Raw genomic sequence first — 23,623 nt, 5'->3', positions numbered from 1 at the left:
GCCGCGCCAAGCCTCCGTTGTATAAGAAGGCAAGAGCGTTGCTTACCCCTATGTCCTAGACATCTCAGCTCCAGCATCATTTTTCTTTCGACGTGTTATTTTAAAAGGTATTTTCCTCTCGTTGAAGACCATTGCAGATTAAAACCGCGGACAAGGCCAAGCAGCGTCAGCGTCGTTGTGCCCAACAAGCGGAGAACAGCATGGCTCGAAGTCAGACAACGACGGCGCGCTCGGATTCCAGTGCAAAAAGCAAACCCACTGGAACTCTCGAAGACTTCGCAAATGAGCACATCATCGGGGGTTGGAGACCAGGAATGGACCCGAAGGTCGACTACTCGGGTCATTTCGAGTTCGGCGGTTCCTTGGGAAACCTGGGATTGATGATCGGATTCCCCCTGCTGATGTACTATATGTGGATTGGAGCTACATTCTACGATGGAAAGCTGCCACTACCAGAAGCCGGTCAGTCTTGGATTGACTTCACCGGAGATTTAGTCAATGTGGCCTACAACCATGCGCTCCCCCATATGCGTGCATGGAAGATCTACTGGGTCTACTATATCTTTGAAGCGGCCTGCTACATCCTCATGCCCGGGTTCACCTGTTACGGAAAGCCTCTTGCCAATGAGGGCGGCAAACAGCTGAAGTACCACTGTTCAGCCTATACCAGCTTCTACCTCACCATTGTCGTGATGGCGGTGCTGCACGGTACCGGTCTCTTCCCCATCTACACCTTCCTCGATGAATTCGGCCCCATCATGTCCGTCGCAATCCTTTCCGGATTTATCCTCAGCTTCGTCGCGTACTTTTCCGCCTTCGCCCGTGGCGCGGAACACCGCATAACCGGTTACCCGATCTACGATTTCTTTATGGGTGCCGAGCTTAACCCGCGACTGTTCGGCATTCTCGACTTCAAAATGTTCTACGAAGTGCGTATTCCATGGTTCATCATGTTTGGGCTCAGCAGCGCCGCTGCAGCGCGCCAATACGAACAATACGGCTACGTCTCCGGCGAGGTTCTCTTCCTTGTCATGGCACACTTCTTGTACGCGAACGCCTGCGCAAAGGCCGAGCACCTGATCACAACAACCTGGGACATGTATCAGGAAAAGCTCGGCTTCATGCTCACCTTCTGGAACATGGCCGGCGTGCCTATGTCGTATTGCCATTGTGTCTTGTACCTCGCGAATCGGGATCCTGCCACCTACGCGTGGAGCAAGCCTGCCTTGGCGGCTCTCTTCATCTCATACCTTGGTGTCTACTATGTCTGGGACACAGCAAACAGTCAGAAGAACTCGTTCAGAATGATGGAGCGTGGCACGTTCGTCAAACGCAAGACCTTCCCGCAGCTTCCTTGGCAGGAAGTGCACAACCCGCGAACCATCCCTACCAAGACCGGCGATGCGATTCTGGCAGATGGGTGGTATGGTTTGGCGCGCAAGGTGCACTATACATGTGACATGTTCTTTTCGCTGTCGTGGGCGCTCATCACGGGATTCGAGAGCCCGTTTCCGTGGTTCTACCCGGTGTTCTTTGTTGTGATGATCGCGCACCGGGCCAGGAGGGATATCAATAAATGCAAGAGGAAGTATGGGGATGCCTGGGTGCAATATGAGAAGCAGGTGCCGTATCTCTTCATTCCGGTAAGTTTGACAGCCCCCGAGATAGAGCAGAGAATGATGGCTAACTGGTTCGTAGTATGTTATTTAACCCAGAGGATTGGAATTCTGGACATGGGCGCAGAGAGGGAATGCTGAGCATTTCGTGAAAGGATTGTGCCCGTTTTGGGTTGATAAGTATTCGTGTACATTATGTGTATAACATAAGATCTCTTCAAGTAGTTTATCATGAATTGAATTTATTAGGCTAACCAAGAAAGGAGATATGTCTCTCATATAAGAATTATCAAAGTTTATCTCCTTAACAAACAGTGAACTTTTGAAACTTTTCTTATTTCAAAGAAATACTTCTAGACAAGCCAAAATGGCCAAAATTCACACTTGGAATCCAACCCGGTTATTCGACCAGTGACGACTCACCCTAAAAGAAACTACCTGAGTATAATAGATTACATAACAGCGGACAATCTCCGTACACTACAGAGAGGCAGCCTGGCTCAGTAAAGCACCGCTAGAAATAATTTGCATGACATTGATCACCAGGTGCACGTTTTCATGCAATTTCCTCATTTAATCTCATGAGCAACCCGGTCAATTTTGGCTTCTTTTTTCCATTTGTTTCCATTAACACGATAGCCAACCTCACACAACTAATTCCGCGGGGACGGGTGATGAGCTTTTGTCCGGGAGCCGCGGTGTTAAAGCGCGTGCATCAGGTAGATTGCTCCTCTTCTATGTCGATGGATACCCGTAGCCCGAAGATCATTTTGGCTGACCTTGGCTGATGTTGGCTGATGAGAGCCACACTGGACCCATTATTTGGCAGACAAAGAATATCACGGTGGATCACGTTGCCCAAAATGACTATGAAACTTAATTGTTTAGCTACGCAGTGAATCGGCAAAGAAAGGGGCTCTTTTCCAAAGGGATTATAAGGCTGGACTTCAAGTCCTCTGCTCCTCTGCCCTTTGAATTAAGACGTTTCTACAACTACCCTATCACTATCGTTTATTCTCAGTGATCACGTTCGGACTGGTGCCCTCGGGTCCAAGCTCTCGCAGTTATGACCAACGACCATGAGGTCGAAAATGGCCGCACTTCTCACGTGGGAAAAAGGGAAGAAGAGGTTCATCAACTGGCCAGGCAGCTCACCGAGAGCAGAGCACCACTTTTACTGCCAGACAGAACCCTTTTGCTGCCGAGGCAGGATCAGCCCTGGATCCTAACGGGAAGAACTTCAATACTTTAGCATGGTGTAAGGCCATGCTACATATCCACACCGAGGATGAACAGACCCATCCACTGCGTACTCTTGGAATCGCCTTTAGCCACCTGAATGTGCACGGTTTTGGTTCCGACACAGATTACCAGAAAAGCGTCGGCAATGTCTGGTTCGAAGCGCTGGGTCTGGCAAGAAAAGCGCTCGGTACTCATAGCCAGCGCAGAATACAGATCTTACAGAACCTAGAGGGTGTCGTGGAGGCTGGCGAGATGCTGGTGGTGCTTGGTCCTCCTGGCTCGGGATGCTCGACCTTCTTGAAGACCATCCCTGGGGAGACGTATGGCTTCCATGTTGATAAGGAATCCAGTATCAATTATCAAGGTAAGTCCAACTAACCCAGGAAGTAGATGGTTCGTTACTGATTGCTGCTAGGTGTAAGCGCAAGACAGATGGCCCACGAATTCCGAGGGGAAGCGATATATGCCGCCGAGGTCGATATCCACTTCCCAAAGCTCACCGTCGGAGATACCCTTTACTTTGTAGCGCGCGCTCGAGCACCACGGCACATTCCTGGTGGGGTGGATGTGGCCCAGTATGCTCGCCACAAGCGAGACGTGATAATGGCCATGCTTGGTATTAGCCACACGAAGAACACGATCGTCGGAAACGACTTCATCCGCGGTGTATCTGGTGGTGAGCGCAAGCGAGTCAGTATTGCCGAAGCTTGCCTCAGCAGTGCTCCCCTGCAATGCTGGGATAACTCCACCCGTGGCCTTGACAGCGCGAATGCCATCGATTTTTGCAAGGCGCTGCGTATGCAGGCAGATATTAACGGCACCACCGCCTGTGTCTCGCTATATCAAGCCCCCCAAGCTGCCTACGACCATTTCGACAAGGTGCTAGTATTATACAAAGGTCACCAGATCTACTTCGGTCGGACAGACACCGCGAAACAGTACTTTATTAACATAGGCTTTGCCTGCCCCGAACAACAGACCGATGCAAACTTCCTAACATCTATGACTAGTCACCTCGAGCGTGTCGTGCAGCCAGGTTACAAAGGCCGCGTGCCTCAAACACCTGATGAATTCGCTGCCCAATAACAAGCCTCACCACAGCGAGCACGGCTTCTGCAAGACATCGAAAGCTACAATACCAAGTTCACGCTGAATAGGGAGTTCCTGGGCAGGTTCAGACAATCTCACCAAGCTCAGCAAGCCCGGGTCCAGCACATATCCTCGCCTTACACTCTATCGTATGCACAACAGGTGAATCTGTGCCTATAGCGCGGATATCAACGCTTAAAAGCCGATCCCAGTATTACAATATCATCATTGATTGGAAATATCATTACTGCTCTTATAATTGCCAGTATCTTCTTCAACCTCAAGCCCAACACTAGCACCTTCTTTCAGCACAGTGCCCTTCTATTCTTTGCCTGTCTCATCAATACCCTTGGCTGCGGCCTGGAAATGCTGACTTTATATACGCAACAAGGAATTATAGAAAAGCACTCGCGATATACTCTCTACCACCCATCCACCGAAGCAATTTCATCAATGATTATGGATTTGCCATACAAAGTACTCAACACTATCCTGTCGAATACAGTTCTCTACCTCATAATCAACTTAAGGCGAGAAGCTAGGGCATACTTTTTCTTTATATTCACTTCATTCATCCTAACGCTAACAATATCCATGTTTTTCCGGTCTATGGCATCGTTGACAAGATCACTTGTTCAAGCTTTGCCCTTTTGCGCTGTTGTTCTACTCGGCCTTTACTCCTATACTGGCTTTGCGATCCCGACAGGGTATATACTCGGGTGGGCGCGTTGGATTGCCTATCTCAATCCCATCAACTATAGCTTTGAGACCCTCCTGATCAATAAATTCCACAACCGTGACTTTCAGTGCATATCATATGTCCCATCGGGTCCTAGCTATACGGATCTTCAATCCAGGAACCATGTGTGCTCTACCGTCGGATCAGTACCCGGTCAAGCATTTGTCAATGGCGACGCCTACATCCAATCAGCATATGACTACAACGTCTCGCATAAATGGAGAAATGTCGGGATTATACTCGCCTTCGTGTTTGTTCTGGGTGCCATCTATCTAGTCGCCACTGAATTTATCGCCGAAAAGAAATCCAAACGCGAGATCCTAGTGTTTCCCCGCGGGCATATGGCACTCAAGAAGAGTAAGCCTAATGGTTTTAAAGGGGGCAGTGACCGCAGTGCTTTCAACAAGAAGTCTGAGTCCGACCCTGATGACCTTATAATAATCGAGCGCCAAACTGCAATCTTCCAGTGGAAGAATGTTTGTTTCGACATCAAGATTGGGAAGGAGAATCGTAGGATCCTTGACCACGTTGACGGATGGGTCAAGCCAGGGATCTTAACCGCGCTGATGGGGGTCTCTGGTGCTGGGAAGACCACACTCTTGGATGTTCTAGCTACACGTACCACCTTGGGCGTGATCTATGGAGAAATGCTCGTCGATAGCAAACCGCGGGATGAATCCTTTCAACGTAAGACTGGCTATGCCCAGCAACAAAATCTGCATTTGAGCACTGCCACAGTGCGCGAGGCACTTGAGTTCTCGGCTCTTCTTCGTCAACCTGCTCATGTTCCTCGCCGAGAAAAGATCGATTATGTGACGGACGTCATCAAACTTCTTGATATGGTAGACTATGCTGACGCTGTTATCGGCGTCCCTGGAGAAGGTCTTAACGTTGAACAACGGAAACGTCTCACAATCGGGGTCGAGCTTGCGGCGAGACCGGCCCTGCTTCTTTTCTTGGATGAGCCCACGTCGGGGCTCGATTCCCATACATCCTTGGCTATCCTTGATCTGCTTAATAAACTGAGAAAGAACGGCCAAGCAATTCGTAAGTCTGGATTCATGCATTCGTCAACCATCGCTAACATGATGTCAGTGTGTACCATCCATCAACCGTCTGCCATGCTGTTTCAGCGTTTCGATCGTCTCCTATTTCTTCAAGCCGGTGGCCAAACCGTATACTTTGGAGACATTGGCCAGAACTAGCGTATTCTGATTGATTACTTCGTGCGCAACGGTGGCCCTCCTTGTCCACCAGAAGCAAATCCTGCTGAATGGATGCTTGATGTGATCGGCGCCGCTCCTGGTTCGCACACGGACATCGATTGGTTCGAGACATGGCGAAATTCGCCAGAATACGCACAGGTTCAAGCGCATCTCACCTCACCTAAGCTCGAACGTTCCCAGCAAATCCCACTGGCTCGTATCAGCTCCGGCACAGAGCGTGAGGACCGAGCCAGTTATCGCGAATTTGCTGCCCCTTTCTGGGCCCAGCTCCGCGAAGTGCAAATCCGAGTCTTCCAGCAATTCTGGCGCTCCCCCATCTACATCTACTCCAAGGCGATTCTCTGCGTTTTGCCCGCTCTCTTCGTCGGCTTCTCTCTCTTCAACACCCCTAATACCATCCAGGGCCTGCAGAACCAAATGTTCAGTATCTTCCTGTTACTCATCCAGTTCGGGCAATTCATCCAACAGATCATGCCGCATTTCGTCACCCAGCGGGCATTGTACGAAGTCCGCGAGCGGCCGTCGAAGACCTACTCCTGGCAAGTCTTCATGCTCAGCAACATCGGCGTCGAACTTTTCTGGAACTCACTCATGTCCATCCTCATGTTTTTATGCTGGTACTATCCTATCGGGATGTATCGCAACGCCGAACCCACCGACACCGTACACCTGCGGGGCGCGCAGATGTGGCTGCTGATCTGGACGTTCCTGCTCTTCTCCTCCACCTTTGCCCATTTCATGATCGCCGCGCTCGACGCCGCGGAGAATGCCGGCAACCTGGGCAGCTTTCTCCTGTTACTCTGCCTGCTCTTTTGCGGGGTGCTCGCGACCCCAGCCCAGCTGCCCGGGTTTTGGATCTTCATGTACCGCGTCTCCCCGTTCACGTATCTAGTCAGCGGGATGCTGTCGGTGGGGATCGCCGACACGATCGTCACCTGCGCCGACAACGAGTATCTGCGTTTCGACCCCGTCAATACCACCTGCGGCCGGTACATGGCGCCGTACATCGCGCAGGTGGGCGGATATTTGCAGGAAGAGACCGCGACGACGGACTGCCGCTTCTGTCCGGTGGCGGACACGAATACGTTTCTGCGCGGGGTGGGCGCGAGCTATGCGGATGTCTGGAGGAACTTCGCGCTCATGTGGGTGTTCATCTTGACGAATGTTGTGGCTGCGTGTCTGTTGTACTGGTGGGCGAGGGTGCCGAGGGTTAAGAAGCCGGCTGTGGCTTCGAAGGCTTGAGTTTACTCGTCCCAGTCGTGATGGTCGAGCTGTTATTGTGTTTTTCTTCGGCCCATTACTTGTATCACTATCGTTTTAATGGGTTAGAAACTTTACATGCGTTGTCAAATCAGTATGTGCGTTGGGGATGGGCGCTTCCTCAAACGCCGATAGAAAGATTGCGACTTTGTTCATTATGTGATGGATTGATAGAGTGGAAATCAGGTAGAGGAGTTCCAATAATCTACTGAAACGATTGAATGGAAAGAATAGATGATTGTCAATGAGAAAGAGAGGATTCAGAGGGCCAAGAGGTGTAGGAAAAATCTGCGGCCTGGCCGCTCAACGCGCTCAGGGGTTTGTACGACCTCACGATCCCGAGGACCGCGATCAGAGCGCTCACAGATAGGAGAGTAAGCCCATCAACGCAAGGAAACTCATTGACCGCAGTTTGAATTACATAGTTGCATTAGCTCGGATACCCATGGCGCACTATTCTGTGATTGCTCTCGATTTATCAAGGGAACGACTTCTTAATTCTCAGGAAAGGAAACACGCGACGCACAATACAGTATCACAAAACAGAAAATAAGAACCGCTGAGAGTTTGAAAAGCCAGATTAACAATTGAAAGCATATGGTGACAATAGTGGTTCGATCTTAAAATGTCAATACCGATGAGACTTGAATGAACCAATTTGTTAAAGCGAAGTGCCCATTTGACCGTTCATCTATCCAGACTATTGAGCAATTCTGCCTTCTTGACCTCAGCATCGGCGTAGAGTGTGAGGGCCAGCAGGATTGGACCCAGCTTTTTCATGTGCCCTGCATTATTGGTATTCCACGGTCCGTACTGATGCATGGTTAAGAATGACAGGGGTTCGTCGTCTGCGGGCTTCTTTCGGAGATAGGATATATAACCGCTATCGTACTCTGCAACGGTGATGAATATTTCGTGTCGATTTTGGGATACATGAACCCGCCTAAAGTCTATTAGTATATTGCAGAAAGAAAGATTCTGCATGAGGAAGCTCACAGTTTATCTAGAGGAGCGTCAATTTCCTCCTTGATCCAGCCAGACATCTGAGAACCCTCTTGTATCTGGATTCGACCTTGATTAAATTGTGCTCTAGTAACAGGTTTCACCTCAATAAGAGCCCAAGGGTTCTCTCTGCCGTCATCGAGATACCCGTCAGTCCGAGCCTCGTATTTAGCAGCTTCAAATTGGACAGTGAAGGCCTTTCTGTGTAAAGTCCAGTCGCAATGCGCGATGACGTCAAAATGAATCGTAAGGGCATTCAGGAAGACCACAAGAGCAGTGTTCACAATTTGCTCGTCTTTAGTAGGTGGAAACATGAGCCGGTGAAGTTCACCAGAAATCAGGGCAGCTGGAGTGACAGGTATAGATGACGCTTCTGATTCTTCTGACGCGTCTGATCCTTCCAAAAAGATAGAGTCGTCGTCATCATTCTTCTCTGGTTCTGTGATTTGAGGCGCCGGAGTAGGAGCTTTGGTCGGCGTTTGGTTGAGTTGGAGTGTTTTGAATTCTTGTTCTAATTTCCTCGTATGGCTGCGTGTGCGCATGGCAATCGGCGTATCAAAGCTGTCCGGCCGCAGATGGCCCTTAGTATTATCAGCTTTGATCTGATAATGCCGGGCAATAGCAAAGCTGCCCTCTGTAGTCCGCGCCGCTTTGATGCTCTTGCAATACTGTGTCCACGATTGAGACTCAGCGAGAAGCTTATTGGCCTGGATAAGGTGTGGCTCTAAGACTGGCGGCAGGCGAAAACGATGTATTCCAAGATGGGTTATCCAGAGAATGCGCAAGAGTAAGAATTGCTCGTAGGTCATTTTGGAAGCCGACGCAAGTTCGGCAGTATGTACCGTCTGGCCAACAAGATCGTGCTTCTTGACCGCATCCTGCCATGTAAGGAAATCAAAGGGCAACGTGGGAAGTGCATCAGACATTTTGGAAAGATGAGAATCCACTGAATTCAAACTGAATGCGTTTAGAGCCGAGACAGATAGCCTATCGAAGATGAAAGTGAGGTGCAAAGGATGGTGAAGGATTTCAGCGCGGGATGCTGGGTAGCTGATGTCTTTTTGTGGAAGGAAACCAGGTCATCCGCCTAGTCAGCGCTTCACTTGGGGCACGGGGACCTTCCATCTTTGTTTCCTGCGCACGGACATCCTGGATCCCCTGTACAAACAGCTCCCTGCATTGTAATTGGACGAAGCAATTGACGTTGGCCGCCGTGGCTGCGCATTTACAGGGGATCTCCGAGGAAAGGTGCGATGTCGCCCGGCAATCAAGCATCCTCACCGCCCTGGACCCCGGCGGCAAAAAATCAAAACAAGTGGAGGCCCTCGTCGTCCCGCGTCTTTAAAGAACTCCCTCATTGTCCCATCTGCCCCCATCTGCCCTGACCTCATCTGCCCCATCCTCCTCTGCCACATCTGTCCCATCTGCCAAATCTGCCCCATCCACCATGTCCGTCCCTGATGAAGACCCCGAGAGAAAGGAGATGCGCAAATCGCTGCGTAGTCTTGAGAGGCATGTCACTGGGCTGAAGCCAGACCATCAAATCGCTCCATCCGAGATCGATCGAATTCAGCTCATGCCTCTGTCTCTGGATGAAGGCTCAAAGGATAGACCGGTCTTTTTTACTCCTTTGGACGAGTCCTTCCTCGAGACCCCTGATGATGAATACGATCAAAAATATGGCATGGAATATGATACCTATGATTCAATTCCAGAAGATTGCAGAGATCCGAAAACCTGCGCCCAAGCAATCAATATTTACTGGTCTACCTATCTCTCTCGCTACTCCCTCGGCAAACAACCCGTGGGCGGCGAAATCGTGTGGTCCCCGGTTAGGTAAGACAGGATATTTCGTATCCTTTGGATAGCTTTTCTCATGATTCTAATGGAATTATAGAATTGGCTACACTGTGTATAAGGACCTCTACCGTTATGGCTTTCCGGAGTTTGGCTTCACCGATGCTGAACAGGTCAAAACTGGGCCATATGCGCACATGAAGGCCACCATTTACAACAACCTCAACGGCGACGATGACCACTTGCTTCAAGGAGAAATGCTCCCTATCTTACGTCTGATGATAGGCCACCTGAGAAGGGCCCGTTTTATCGATCACATGGTCGCACCGGTAAGTCTCCCTTCTGTTTTTGCCTTTACTTTGAACCCAAGTAGATCTGAAGTTTAACCGCTTGCGATGATAGTTGATGGTCTTTTCTTTCCTGGGCCCCCAGCACGCTCGCGTCATCGAAGCCTACGTGGAAGACCATACCGTGGTGGTACGACGGACCAAATTATACGACCTTCGTAGCAAAGACGCCGCAGCATTCAAACTTTTTGCTCGGTGGTTCTTTGGAAAACCAGGTGCACCGACAGGTCAATCTCAATAAGCTCGCAATGATGTTTTTGTTTTGCTCCAAGGCGAGCTGGAGCTGTATGTGGTTTTTGGACGGTTAGGGTCGGCGTTTCGGTTACACTGTCTATTCCATTGTATGGGAATGTACACGATCAGGAGCTTTTGGGTTATGGGTACGGGTTAGGCTAAGAATGATACCTTGAATGAATAGCGTGACTTTATTTTCGTGGCATTTGAAGCTACAACTTTTTGGATTCATTCTTCGTAAAATAAAATGACAAAGAATGACAAATCAAGCAAAACAACCAGGTAACCGATAGGCCCTCTCAACCTACACTCGCCGCTTCGCACGATAAAGAATCCTCGCCTTCGGATCCGGCAACTGATTCGTTTGAAACAATAACCCCTTCGGCCTCTCACCCCCGTCCAGCTTCAACTCAAACCGATCGATCACTTTCGCCAGAACCAACTTGATCTGATGGCTTGCAAACCACCGTCCGGGACAAGCATGTCGCCCACCTCCGAACTGCAACTGCGTCTTGGTAATCGACGTCAACTGGTGCTTATTTTCATCGCTCGCCGAAGCCTGCCGCAGCTTATAGAAGCGCAGACCATCGAAGGTGTCTGCATCGGCGTAGATACTTTCATCGAAGTTGACGGCGTTGGCCGGCGCCAGTGTGAACGTGCCGGGCGAGATAGAGGTGCCGTCGGAGAGGGTGATCGGACGGAGGGCTTTGCGTTGGAAGGTTGCTGGATGGGATAGAATCAGTATTTCCGATTTCACCAAGCTAGGAAGAGAAAGAGAGATGGGAAAGGTACCGGTTAAATGCCCATTAAACCGCAACGTCTCCTTCACGAAACTATCCAGCTTCTTCAACTTCCCCATGCTTTCCAGCGTGAACTGCCCGCCGCTTTCTCTCAACACGGTATCGAGCTCTTCTTGCAGAACGCTCACATATTCAGGATACGTCGCCAGATTGAACATGGAATTAGTCAGAAGCTGTGTCGTCGTGTTCACCGACACCGCCCCGATGCCTAACTGCGAGATGGCATGGAAGAGCGGATCATTGCGATCCGGCTCGGGGACCAGATCTCTCAGCCACTCGATCGAGTCGTTCGGTTTCTTGTAGTCGGACCTGTTCTCATTTTGCTGTCGGTCTTGCAGAATTGGAGAAAGAAGCTCTTGTGCTTTAGCGTTGCAGGTCCAGACGGTTCGTAGCTCGGGAATAAAGAACTGCACGAGGGGGCGGAGCCAGGGATGGAAGAATCGTAGCTTCGCGGATGAGAGAAAGATATTTTTCGTGTACTGTACCAACATGAATCGTTAGATTCTATTTCTCAGCTAGGTGATATTCATGATGGCAGAAGGGACTTGCGTTGCAGCTTATGGTGATCCATTCCTCGTTCCGATGGAGCGGGTCTCCGACGAATATCCTTCCGTTGACGCGGCTGACAAGACGTAGGATTTTGGGGTAGACTGGGATGGGACGCCAATCTGTTGTGTATCATTTTAGATTGAGCTTTGAATTCCTGAGGTTGAGTGTGGTTTGCGTACCTTCACTGTCGGGAAACTCGAGAGGGAAGACAGTCTCGATTTCATCACGCATTTCAGGGAATATCCGGCCTGGAGAATTCAGTTGATCCCGTTACTTTACATCTCAGTGATGTCATGCGTTCTGGAAAGATACTAACTCATGCTCTTGTTCAAATCATTCTTCATCACAATATGTCCATAGTCCAACTTGGATACCTCGATTGGCCATAGGTACTTGTGCAAGAAGAACTACGGTTTTATCAACATCACCGATGAACAATCTGACCAGGGAGCAACATCCTTACGTGACGAAGTGCAGACGGGAATGTATGATCCGGTAGCATCTTGAGCTCATCCACGTAGTCTGGTGGAATAACGACCTGTTCGCCTTCTGTGGTCCAGATCCTGAAGGGTTTCCCGGAGAACTGTTGTAGAGTTAAATATTGGTCTATGGGCTTGAAAGAATGTCAGGTACCTTCCGATATCCCTCCTGGAGAAGATTGACAGAGTCGTATAGCCATCTCTTCTTTTTGTTTCCTGTGGTGGTTTTGTCGGGGTTGAAGAGGGGGGCAGATGAGACTTTAGGTGAGGAAGTGGGAATGAGGAATAGGTAAATCAGTGAAATAAGCAAGAAGGAAAGTAGGATAAGAGGAATCTGTGAGCTAGGCAAAATATCGAGTGGAAATAAAGAAGACATGCTGGTGGTCGATGTATAGCATCTGCCTTTTACATCGAGGAGATAATGAAAGGAAACAAGGGTGTTAGAAAGGTTATGCTGTTGGCAGTAACCTGGAAAACCAAGTGAAGTATTAGCAAAGAGCAAGGTATGTTTCCAGGCAATAGAATGGAGCATGATCAAACTAACGTGGGCTTCAAGTTTGTCCGATTATCGAAGGCCGTAGATAGCATAGGCTTACTATCAACGCCTAGGAAAAACCCCATCTGTATTCCAGTCCACACCACTATCCGAATCCATCTAGGTCTCATTGTCAGTCAGTATCACACTACCTAGACATCGGGTCGGTACCAGGTACATCATGTCTATCCAGTAAGCAGTGTAATTCATGACAATTGAATGATCATTCAGTGGTATGGAAGACTGGAAGGAGAATGATGCCTGCAGCATAATCCTGGGCCAAAGTTCTGGTGGAGCCATTCGGTGGTCTTTTGAAAAGTACACAAGTTTACAGTATCATACACCGAAATTGAGCCGAGCAAGCCCACCACCGCCCTGAGCGGTAAGCCATTTGACCAGTCAACATCCTCTTCCCAGGGCGGTCAGGAGGCGTCCGCTCCTGTGTTCAGGTAAATACCGCCGCCCACTTTCCCGGCACTAAAGCACGTAGTGTAACAAGCTCAACGCGAGGAATGCTTGTTCCAAAATCGCCCGTAAGCACTAGCCAGCGAGAATGAGACCTCCCGGCCGGAATGGCCCCGTCTCCATAGCCTATGCAGCTTGCGAGGAAATTGCCAAAAGGGGAATTAAGCGAGGCTTACCGAACGACCGTTTCTGGACTGTATTTGTTGAATAACACCTCCTATGGTTTCACGTACGGGCCGAGCGTGGGGCCCGAAGCTTAGCATCGCCACTCTCCCGAAGCCCCGGAAGCTTGTCGGTTCTCACTGGACGCTTATATCGGCCGAGCTTTGCGGTGGGTGCATTCCTTCTCGCTTGTCGTCTCCAGACGTCCCGGCGAATGGAACGCGCAGTAAAGTTTCCGTGTCCGATGAGATGAGTCGTCTTTTCCTATCTGGGAAAAATCTTGACATATTGGGCGGTCTCCGGAGCACTAGTACATGCGCCACGTGTGCTTTGCTGTGATGAATCAACGGTGAGCGATTGCGTCGCTCAGGGATATATATTAATTGGGGCCAAAAGATGTCTAGCTAAGAAATGCTTGCAGTGCTTGTCTCAACCACCATTTCTGGACCGGCGTTGATATTACACTTAGTCTCGGAGGCACTTGCCAGCTTGCTACGTTGAGTTCTTTGAGGCCGCGGATTGAATATCTTTGGACGACCTGAAGACGCCGCTCTATGATGGATTGCAGATGAACAAAATAAAAAGAGTTCCAAATATTGTAAGACCAACAAATGCTCTGCGCAAACCCAAGTTGGCACTTGTTTGTAACTGCGGGATATCCTTATCGGAGCAAGGCAGTGTTTCAAATTCGGGAGAGCCTCCTTGGAGAAACCATATCAATCGCATCTACCAAAATGGTCCTATTCTACCGAGTACCGAGTGCACTTTGTCTGTCTCAAATCAGCCCACATCAGATGGAATTCTGAATGGCCATGCGGCTGTGGACTGCTGCATGAAAGTGGATCTGCGAGTTAGCTGCAAGGGATGGCAATCAAGGGGTGTCAGATTGAGCGGTTGGCGAGTCATTCGTCCGCGGGCCTTTCGTGATACTGTACTGTACTGGTTAGGCTAGACTCATTCCATTATCTGTTTCCAAATACTAGCTCAAGCATACTTAGCTACTACGGAGTACGGAGAACCGAATAGTGTGTTCTAGCCTAGCCCCGGGCAGGTTCCATTTGGGGCCGATGGGTGGGTCGGATTGTTCCCACATGGACGGGCCATATGGCGATAATGTACTACTGCGTATGCTGTCCGTGGCAAATGCTCAATCCGTATACTAGCCATCGCAAGTTAAACGCAAGATGAGTCGAGAATATCCATATCCACAGACATGTCTTGGGTGAGAAGGATGAATTTTGGCCCCGATTCTTCGGCTGGAGGCTCTCAACAATAGGAATCTGGAAAGGTGTGACAGCTAGTGAATACCAGGTGAGAATGGAAAATGAGGTGTTAGAGATAGGCTAGTGATGTTTAGTTGTTATGATGAATCTTTCCGTGCTGGAATAGAGAGCATTAGTTGAGTACAAGAAGTCTTCGCCTTGATAACGGCAAAGTCTTCTCAAAGACACAACTAATAATATATTAATATATCCATATCTTCCCTGTTTCTAACCGTCCTAGGGTACGAGTTGAGGTTCTCTATTATTTAAATTATTGTTTCTTCGAGGTTGTCACCGCATACTATTTTCAAGAGCTATATTTACTCCTCATATCCTCAGGTATCTATCTCCAGCTGAAGAGATCTCCTTCAAGAATTTCTCTTGAATACTGACGAGTTTTATCTTTATATTAATAGAGCCTCACCCACCTGACAATAACCTCTTAGACATAAACATTCTATAACTATGGGCATCGGCGGTGGTGTTAACGGCCTAACACCTGCCAATGGCGTTAACGGTGTCAACGGTACCGCCGACATCAATGGTGCGAATGGCATTCATGGTACTACTAGTGACATCAACGGTCACTACGAATCAAACACCACAAAGAACCCCCCAAGCCACGCCGACAGTCCTTCAGAACAATTGAAACCCGTCCCAATCGCCGTCTGTGGCATGGGCATGAGACTCCCCGGCGGCATCCGAAATGACAAAGACCTCTACAACTTCCTCATAAACAAAGGCGACGCGCGGTCGGTCATTGGCCAAGACAGATTCAACGTCGACGCATACTACAGTCCACACGGGAAGCACGGCACAATAAGCACTAAGCATGGCTACCTCATTAACGACGTGGACTTCTCAAAGTTCGACCTGTCGATGTTCTCCTTTACGCCTGCGGAAATCGAGCAGGTGGATCCGAACCATCGGCTTGTGCTTGAAGTTGTTCGCGAGGCGTTCGAGAGTGCGGGCGAGAAGAACTGGCGGGGGAAGAATATTGGCACTTACGTGGGCATGTTCTCGGAGGATTGGCAGGATCTGCAGCACAAAGATACACATGAGTATAATCCCTACAGAGTACTTGGGGGGTTGGACTTTGCTTTGCCGAATCGGGTGTCGTATGAATATGACTTGAAGGGTCCGAGGTATGTGAATCGCTTCAGTTTCAAATTCAACAGGGGGGAAGATGGCGGTTCTAACGCCCCATAGTATGATTCTCAAGAGTGCTTGCTCCTCGGCAGGTCTTAGCTTGCACCAGGCTCTACAAGCAATCCGCCAAGGCGAGATAACGTCCGCAATTGTCTGCGGGAGCAACTTGATTCTTGCTCCGGGAATGACCATCAGCATGAGTCTACAAATGGCACTCTCTCCTGAGGGATCATCCAAAACATTTGATGCCTCTGCGGACGGGTACGCGAGAGGCGAGGGAGTGACAGCTCTTTACATCAAGCGCCTCGATGAAGCCATAAAGGATGGGAATCCCATTCGAGCAGTTATCCGTGGGTCAGCGAGCAACGCAGATGGAAAGACCAACGGACTGGCTCTTCCCAACCCTGAAGCTCACGATGCTGTCATTCGTCAAGCCTATAAGGCGGCAGGGCTTGGTCTGTCCGATACGGCAATAGTGGAGGCCCATGGAACCGGTACCAAGATCGGTGATCCTATTGAGGCAACGGCAATCGGCAAGTGTTTTGAGCAGGGGGTATACATCGGAGCCGTAAGCCCACGTCTTCACTAAGGTACTCTAGAATTCGCTAACTGCGGGTAGATCAAACCGAACCTTGGGCACAGTGAAGGAGCGGCGGCGTTGACTAGCATTATGAAAGCGGTGCTGTCTCTGGAGCATCGCACGATCATCCCCAACATCAAATTCCATAATCCTAATCCAGCTAGTATGCTCATTCTACGAGAAATATTGCAATTGCGAAGCGGATACTAACTTTCATAGTTCCTTGGGAAACCGCCAAATTGACTGTTCCCGTGGAGCCGACCTCATGGCCAACGGATCGTGCCGAGCGTATCAGTGTTAACTCTTACGGAATCGGTGGCTCAAATGCTCATGTAAGTTAGAGACCAAGCACGATTAATAATGGAGGCTCATGTTGACTTGACAAGTTCATCATTGATTCGGCAGCGTCATATGGCGTTGAAACCTCAGGCTCCCAGGCTCCCGCTGGCGCCGGAAAGCCGCAGAAGAATCTTCTGCTCTTCTCTGCAAACCATACCGAAGCTTTGAACGAGATCGCCGGGAACATGCAGGGATATTTAGAAGAACACCCGGAGAATGTTAGCCATATGGCCTACACTCTGGCAGAGCGGCGAGAGCACCTGAAGCTGAGAAGTTTCGGTGTTGTGGACGGGAGTTCCAACCCTTTCGATTTCTCCGCCCCCTTCAAGTTCCAAGGCCCTCGCGAGGTTGCGTTTGTGTTTACAGGCCAGGGAGCTCAATGGTAAGAGAGAGTCCCATTCATATTTGAACATTGCTGACTGTGGGTTGCATGTAGGGTTAACATGGGAAAAGAGCTAATGCTTGATTACCCATCCTTCCTCGAAGACATTCGGCTCATGGATCGGACATTGAAGGAGCTTGAGCATTCGCCCTCGTGGTCGATTGAAGGTAATATGACCATGACTTAAAACAATGTGCTTTGCTTACATCTCGATAGATGTCCTGTTGAACTGTGATGATAGAACTGTGATTGGCCGGGCGGAATACGCACAACCTCTTTGCACAGCTGTTCAACTGGCCCTTGTCAACCATCTTAAAACCTGGGGCATAGTTCCCTCCGCAGTTGTCGGACACTCTAGCGGTGAGATTGCCGCGGCATACGCAGCTGGAGTTTTATTATTGAAAGAGGCTATCATCGCTGCATATTATCGTGGATATGTCTGCAGATCTCCCCAGAGGCTGGGAGGCATGGCTGCAGTTGGGTTGTCAAAGAATGACGCCACCAAGTATCTTGAACCAGGTGTCAAGGTGGCTTGCGAGAACAGTGGATCGAGTGTCACCCTTTCTGGTGATTTGCAGGACTTGGAAACGGTCCTTTCGAAAATCAAGGACAATAGCCCCGAAACTTTTGCGCGGAAGCTGCAAGTCGAAATGGCCTATCACTCGCGTGAGTAGCCTTGCATATACTACCGAAAGTGCTTTAGCTGACAGGAGAACAGACCATATGACGTTGGTAGGCGACGTTTATCGCGAGCTTATTGCTAAACACCTCTCGCCACGCTCACCCAACATTCCATTCTACTCCAGCGTGAGAGCGAAGCCTCTTTACCAAGCCTTGGACTTCGGGCCAGAATATTGGCAAGAGAACTTGGAAAGCCCAGTCCTCTTCCATTCTGCCGTAAGGACATTGCTTTCCGGTTCGAAAGAATGCAGTGTTCATTTAGAAGTTGGGCCACACTCTGCTCTTGCCGGACCGCTGAGGCAAATATATTCCGAAAGTTCATCCTCCATCAACTATGTTTCTGCATTGTCCCGCGGCAAGAACGACTCGGTGTCTTTCCTAGAAGCAGTTGGTCAGCTCCATTGCCATGGTGTTCAAATTTCCTATCCCTTCTCAGAGACAGCTCATGTCCTCACCGACTTGCCCACCTACCCATGGCATTATGACAAGAGCTACTGGGGAGAGACGAGAATTATGAAGAACTGGAGATTCCGCAAGCATCTTCCTCACGACCTACTGGGTCTTCGTGTTCTCGAAGCCAGCGAGATCTCTCCCACGTGGAGAAACGAGCTACGACTGATGGATGCCCCATGGTTGCGAGATCACTGCGTTGGCAATGACATCGTCTTCCCCGGAGCGGGATACATTGCTATGGCCGGCGAAGCTATCTTCCAGGTCAATGACATTCGAGATTATACCGTAAAGGATGTGGAGCTGAGCAAGGCATTGGTGCTCTACAACGACAAACCGGTTGAGATTATGACGACTTTGCGACCGCAGCGACTCACCTCTACGTTGGACAGTGACTGGTATGAATTCCAGATCGTCTCTTTCGACGGATCTGCTTGGAATAAGCACTGCTCTGGACTGGTTCGTAGCGGTCGCGCTTCACCATGCCCGCGAAAGAACACGCAGAGTCTCGACAGACAAGTCTCGTCCACACGTTGGTATACAACCATGTCCAGGGTTGGTCTCAACTATGGCCCGAGATTCACTGGGCTGGAGAACCTGGCAGCCAGCGTCGTCGACAAAGTTGCAGAAGCCCATATTTCGGATAAGCAAGAGCCTGCGGAATCACCATACATGCTTCATCCTGCAACGCTGGATCTTGTTTTTCAATCTTTGACTGTAGCAACGTGTCAAGGAATCTACCGGACCTTCAAGTCCCTGTTCCTGCCCACATTCATCGAGGAACTGTATATCGGCGATGCGACCGGAAAGAATATAGTTGTCAGCACTGCTGCTGGAGGCAAGCCTGGTACGGTGGAAGGCACCTCGTACGGCATGGTAGACAACGATATGGTGTTTTACCTGAAAGGCTTCAGAGGGAAAGCCATGGAGGACTCCGGTGCCGAACAGCCCGCGGAACTGAAATCGCTCCAGCTTCAATGGAAGCCACACTTTGATTTCCTGAAAGCCGGAGATCTGATGAAGCTCAAGTTCAATATTCGTGACCAGATCCAGGATCTCGAGCGTCTCTATGTTCTCTGTGCCATTGAAGCAAGAAACGCACTCGCCGATCGACAAACTTCTCACCCTCACATGGAGAAATACCGCGCGTGGCTAGACGAGCAGCATGAGAAATTCCAGCAGCCGGAATACCCATTGGTAACGGACTCCTTTGACCTGACGCAAATGAATAAGGCCGAGCGCCGGGGTCTCATTCCGGAGGTCTTTGATCGATGTCTCGCGTCGGGTGGTTGGGCGCCTGCGACCGCGATCAAAAGGGCGTTCGAGGAAGTCGTCAACGTGTACGAGGGACGAACCGATTACCTAGACCTTCTACTCCAGGATGGTGTTCTTACCGGCATTTACAGCTGGTATAATGATATCTGGGATTTCGCGGATTTCATGCAACTACTCGGCCATGCTAAGCCACAGTTGAGGATCCTCGAGATCGGTGCAGGAACCGGTGGATTGACAGCCAAGTTCCTTGAGCAACTGAGATCCGATTTCGATGAGAGACTGTACCTTAAATACACGTATACTGATATCTCGTCGGGTTTCTTTGTTCAAGCCAAGGAGCGATTTAAGGATTATGATGGCATCGAATACAAAGCGCTTGACATTTCCAGGGATCCCTTGGAGCAGGGGTTCAACGCTGGGGAGTACGATCTGATAATCGCTTCTAATGTAAGTATTAGGATGGATTGACGAGGTGGATCGCCTTGACTAACTGATCCTAGGTTCTGCATGCGACGCCATTTTTGCAGGACACGTTGACCAATGTGCGAACCTTGCTCCAGCCCAAGGGTCAATTGTTTCTTCAGGAACTGTGTCCCAGTATGTCGCTCTCTTCCCTTAAATATTGACTGACGCTGACATACACAGTAACTCGTGCTATGAGCTTCATTATGGTGAGTGAGGCTAATTCCGAGGTTTAATTCTTTGTTGGAAACTGAAAAGATGGCTTTCCCTAATCAACCTCGTTCTTCGGTCATGGCTAACTTGCAGCAGGGCCAGTTTCCAGGATGGTGGTTGAGCGAAGAAGACGGTCGCATCGGTAGTCCATTTATCTCTCCCGATGAATGGGATAAGAGATTGCGTCTTGCGGGCTTCGATGGCTGCGATTCTGTGACTCTCGACAACGAGCAACCCTACACCTACAACTCCAATATAATCGCGAAGCCAGCTGTCAAGCATGAATATTCCCAGAGGGTCACTTTACTTCATCCATCAGAGCCTACTGCATTTTCTTCGGAGGTGGAGGCGCTCCTCCAAAAGCAAGGCGTTGAAGTGGACCACTGCAAATGGGGAGACGCACTTCCAGCAGATCAGGATCTCATCTCTTTCGTGGATCTCGGAGATCGGCCACTACTGCAGGATATCTCGGAGGATGATCTCTCTCATTTCTTGCGTCTTGTTGACTCTCTCCAAATATCGACGGTTCTTTGGCTCTCGCATTCTGCTCAGATCGGGCCCAAAGATCCGCACGCGGCACAGATTCTCGGTATGGCGAGAACCATAAGATCCGAGCTTGCGATGTCATTTTCCACGCTCGAGCTCGAGGACCTAAAGCCCGGATCTGCGCAGGCTGTCGTGAATGTCATCGAAACATTGCAAGATTCGAGAGATGACATCGGCGAACTCGACACGGACATGGAATGGGCCTGGTCGAACGGCCAATTGCATACCGGCCGTTTCCACTGGGTTCCGGTTGAAAAAGCCCTTTGCGAGACCGCAGAAGCCCCCAAGACGAAGGGCCTTTCGATTGGTACACCTGGACTATTGCAAACGCTTCACTGGGCTAGCCAGCCCTTGGGCGAGCTGAGTCCGGACGAGGCCAGTATCCGAATGTCAGCCGTGGGACTCAACTTCAAGGACGTTATGATTGCTATGGGTGTTATTCCCGGTGGAGATACCATCAAAGATGGCAGTAGCCCGCTGGGACTGGAGGGAACTGGTTATGTCACCAATATTGGCTCCGAAGTTTCGAATATTGCTGTCGGCGACCGGGTGATGCTGATCGGGTGTGAATCCGTCGGAATGGCCACGGTCATTAACAGACCAGCTTGTCTGTGCGTGAAGATCCCCGACCAGCTGAGTGACGACGAGGCGGCCACAATGCCTGTCGTCTACATCACTGTCTTGATGTTCCTGGTTGAGAAGTGGAAGCTCGAGAAGGGCCAGTCGATCTTGATTCACAGTGCAGCTGGAGGTAAGTTCATTCCGACATAGGAGATATTCAATTCCGTTGCTAATCGCAGTAGGTGTCGGGATCTGCGCGATCAACGTGGCCCAATGGATCGGGGCAGAGATATACGCCACGGTTGGCTCAGAAGAAAAAGCGGCGTTCCTGACCGAAGAGTTTGGAATTCCAGAAGAGCGCATCTTCAATTCCCGAGACAGTAGCTTCCTTGACGGTGTTATGAACGCTACGCATGGCGTGGGTGTGGATTTGGTGTTGAATTCGCTCTCGGGCGAGTTGCTTCACACCTCATGGAAATGTGTTGCTCCCTACGGTGCGATGGCTGAAATTGGCAAACGCGATATGGTTGGTAGGGGAAAGCTTGCCTTGGATCCATTCGAAGATAACCGGGCCTTTATCGGTGGCGACATCGCTCGTCTGCTTGTTACGCACAAGTCTACTGTGGCACGACTTTTGCAGCTGATGGTGGAGCAATACCAAAAGGGTCTTTTCAAGCCCATTAAGCCGATCACTACCTTCAATGCCGAGAATGCAGAAGATGCCTTCCGATTCATGCAGAAAGGCACCCATATCGGCAAGGTCGTTATCAAGTTCCCCCAGGAGGATACTCTGCCCTTGACTGCCACCGTTCCCGCGCCACGGTTCCGCAGCGATGCTTCTTACCTCCTTGTTGGTGGTCTAGGAGGGCTTGGGAAAGCGATTGCCAGCTGGATGGCATTACACGGAGCCGGAAACCTGATGTTCCTGTCTAGGTCCGCCGGCAAGTCCGAGGAGGATCGCCTGTTCTTGAAGGAGCTGAACATGATGGGCTGTTCCACTCAGTGCTTTGCATGCGACATTGCCGATCCGAGCGCCGTTAAAAACGCCATTGGCCAAGCCTCCCTGCCAATCGCTGGAGCCATGCAAATGGCAATGGTGCTACGTGATGTGGGCATCCTCGGCATGGACATTGATTCATGGCGCACGGCGGTTGCCCCTAAGGTGCAAGGAACCTGGAATCTGCACGACCACCTCCCGAAGGACATGGACTTTTTCGTTCTGTTTTCCTCTATCGGAGGAACCTTCGGTTATTATGGCCAGTCCAACTATGCATCGGCCAACACATTCCTTGATTCCTTCGTCCAGTACCGCCAAGCCATGGGCCTCGCGGCCTCGGTCATGGATATAGGCCCGGTCGACGACGTAGGATACGTCAGCAGGACTCCCGCCACAAGGGAGACGCTTATCGCCACTCTGGAAACATTATTGACGGAGCAGAACTTCCTGGATAGTTTGCAACTGGCCATCGCGCGATCTTCAACCCGCTACGCACCAGCTGATACACGCTCCGCCCTAGCTGGATTCCAAAACCCCAGCCATATCGTGCAGGCGTTGGAATCGCGCATCCCAATCATGGATCCCCAGAACGGAAGCATGTGGAAGCGAGAACCTCGGATGGCGATCTATCGCAATATTCAGAAAACGTCCGAAGCCGAGAGAAGTGATGCTGCGGACCAGCTGAAGCACTTCCTCGCCAGCATGATGAGTGATCCGGCTAAGCTGGAGCAAGAGGCGTCCGCGGATGTCATTGCCACAGAGCTGGCACATTGTGTGGCTAGCTTCCTGATGCGCGAGGAAGACGAAATCCCTGTGTCTGCCACCCTCTCGGATGTTGGCGTGGACTCATTGGTGGCGATTGAAGTGCGCAATTGGTGGAGGCAAAATCTGAGCATTGATGTCTCGGTTTTGGAATTGATGAATGGTGGTAGTATTGAGAACTTGGGTGGGTTGGCAGCGAAGAGGCTTCAGCAGAAGTACTCGAGCAAATAGCGGCTGTAGACCACTCTTACGATAATAGGTCCATACATAAATGCAAGGAATTCACTTAGTCGCTCTGCCGTAGCCAGAGTCTTTGACTCCACCCGAAATGGAACAATAGGGTAATTATTTAGGGCTCAGGAGCTACCAATCTTAATCAGCCTAAGAAACATCAGCTCAGCTCTTTCTTATAAACCCAGATG

The 23,623-nt window shown here is 50.1% G+C and overlaps 6 protein-coding genes across 6 annotated transcripts; 4 read left to right on the top strand and 2 right to left on the bottom strand.

Annotated features, from left to right (window-relative positions):
- The first annotated feature begins 84 nt into the window (after window positions 1-84).
- Window positions 85-1,875, top strand: P170DRAFT_391577 (ERG4/ERG24 ergosterol biosynthesis protein). The gene is made up of 2 exons (XM_024845944.1): window positions 85-1,643; window positions 1,699-1,875. The coding sequence occupies exons 1-2, from the start codon at window positions 201-203 to the stop codon at window positions 1,708-1,710; spliced, it is 1,455 nt and encodes a 484-aa protein (XP_024700343.1). The 5' UTR covers window positions 85-200; the 3' UTR covers window positions 1,711-1,875.
- Window positions 1,876-2,682: 807 nt separating this feature from the next.
- P170DRAFT_450075 (ABC drug exporter AbcA) lies at window positions 2,683-7,154 on the top strand (the record flags this gene model as incomplete). Its single annotated transcript, XM_024851091.1, has 7 exons — window positions 2,683-2,745; window positions 2,781-3,222; window positions 3,274-3,894; window positions 3,949-4,117; window positions 4,160-5,733; window positions 5,782-5,861; window positions 5,892-7,154. 7 exons carry the CDS (start codon window positions 2,683-2,685, stop codon window positions 7,152-7,154), a joined length of 4,212 nt encoding a protein of 1,403 aa, XP_024700342.1.
- Window positions 7,155-7,620: 466 nt separating this feature from the next.
- P170DRAFT_513116 (uncharacterized protein) lies at window positions 7,621-9,188 on the bottom strand. Its single transcript, XM_024855064.1, has 2 exons — window positions 8,169-9,188; window positions 7,621-8,115 (listed from the first exon to the last, which is right to left on the bottom strand). The coding sequence occupies exons 1-2, from the start codon at window positions 9,098-9,100 to the stop codon at window positions 7,860-7,862; spliced, it is 1,188 nt and encodes a 395-aa protein (XP_024700341.1). The 5' UTR covers window positions 9,101-9,188; the 3' UTR covers window positions 7,621-7,859.
- Window positions 9,189-9,536: 348 nt separating this feature from the next.
- On the top strand, window positions 9,537-10,754 carry P170DRAFT_513115 (uncharacterized protein). The gene is made up of 3 exons (XM_024855063.1): window positions 9,537-10,010; window positions 10,072-10,300; window positions 10,374-10,754. The coding sequence occupies exons 1-3, from the start codon at window positions 9,622-9,624 to the stop codon at window positions 10,557-10,559; spliced, it is 804 nt and encodes a 267-aa protein (XP_024700340.1). The 5' UTR covers window positions 9,537-9,621; the 3' UTR covers window positions 10,560-10,754.
- A 102-nt stretch (window positions 10,755-10,856) lies between these two features.
- Window positions 10,857-12,756, bottom strand: P170DRAFT_450073 (cytochrome P450; the record flags this gene model as incomplete). Its single annotated transcript, XM_024851090.1, has 7 exons — window positions 10,857-11,275; window positions 11,345-11,831; window positions 11,902-12,020; window positions 12,081-12,149; window positions 12,218-12,308; window positions 12,365-12,484; window positions 12,535-12,756. The coding sequence occupies 7 exons, from the start codon at window positions 12,754-12,756 to the stop codon at window positions 10,857-10,859; spliced, it is 1,527 nt and encodes a 508-aa protein (XP_024700339.1).
- A 2,513-nt stretch (window positions 12,757-15,269) lies between these two features.
- On the top strand, window positions 15,270-23,432 carry P170DRAFT_367053 (reducing polyketide synthase sphB; the record flags this gene model as incomplete). The annotated part of the gene is made up of 12 exons (XM_024844785.1): window positions 15,270-15,949; window positions 16,014-16,521; window positions 16,573-16,696; window positions 16,753-16,865; window positions 16,920-17,254; window positions 17,309-17,421; window positions 17,471-17,920; window positions 17,973-20,107; window positions 20,161-20,257; window positions 20,306-20,331; window positions 20,432-21,632; window positions 21,682-23,432. The coding sequence occupies 12 exons, from the start codon at window positions 15,270-15,272 to the stop codon at window positions 23,430-23,432; spliced, it is 7,533 nt and encodes a 2,510-aa protein (XP_024700338.1).
- Between the last annotated feature and the right edge of the window lie 191 nt (window positions 23,433-23,623).

This window comes from Aspergillus steynii, assembly GCF_002849105.1.
Source record: "Aspergillus steynii IBT 23096 chromosome Unknown P170scaffold_8, whole genome shotgun sequence".
Lineage (NCBI taxonomy): Eukaryota > Fungi > Ascomycota > Eurotiomycetes > Eurotiales > Aspergillaceae > Aspergillus > Aspergillus steynii.
Note: the sequence above shows the minus strand (reverse complement) of the source record. Positions and strands in the feature narration are given on the sequence as shown.

What these genes read in the sequence shown, in the direction of transcription:
- P170DRAFT_391577 (XM_024845944.1), top strand. Translation starts at nt 201, where the DNA reads ATGGCTCGAAGTCAGACAACGACGGCGCGCTCGGATTCCAGTGCAAAA.
- P170DRAFT_513116 (XM_024855064.1), bottom strand. Translation starts at nt 9,100, where the DNA reads ATGTCTGATGCACTTCCCACGTTGCCCTTTGATTTCCTTACATGGCAG. An exon ending in GACGCTCCTCTAGATAAACT is followed by an intron (nt 8,116 to 8,168) that starts GTGAGCTTCCTC and finishes AATAGACTTTAG; the next exon opens with GCGGGTTCATGTATCCCAAA.
- P170DRAFT_513115 (XM_024855063.1), top strand. Translation starts at nt 9,622, where the DNA reads ATGTCCGTCCCTGATGAAGACCCCGAGAGAAAGGAGATGCGCAAATCG. An exon ending in ATCGTGTGGTCCCCGGTTAG is followed by an intron (nt 10,011 to 10,071) that starts GTAAGACAGGAT and finishes ATGGAATTATAG; the next exon opens with AATTGGCTACACTGTGTATA. An exon ending in TCGATCACATGGTCGCACCG is followed by an intron (nt 10,301 to 10,373) that starts GTAAGTCTCCCT and finishes TTGCGATGATAG; the next exon opens with TTGATGGTCTTTTCTTTCCT.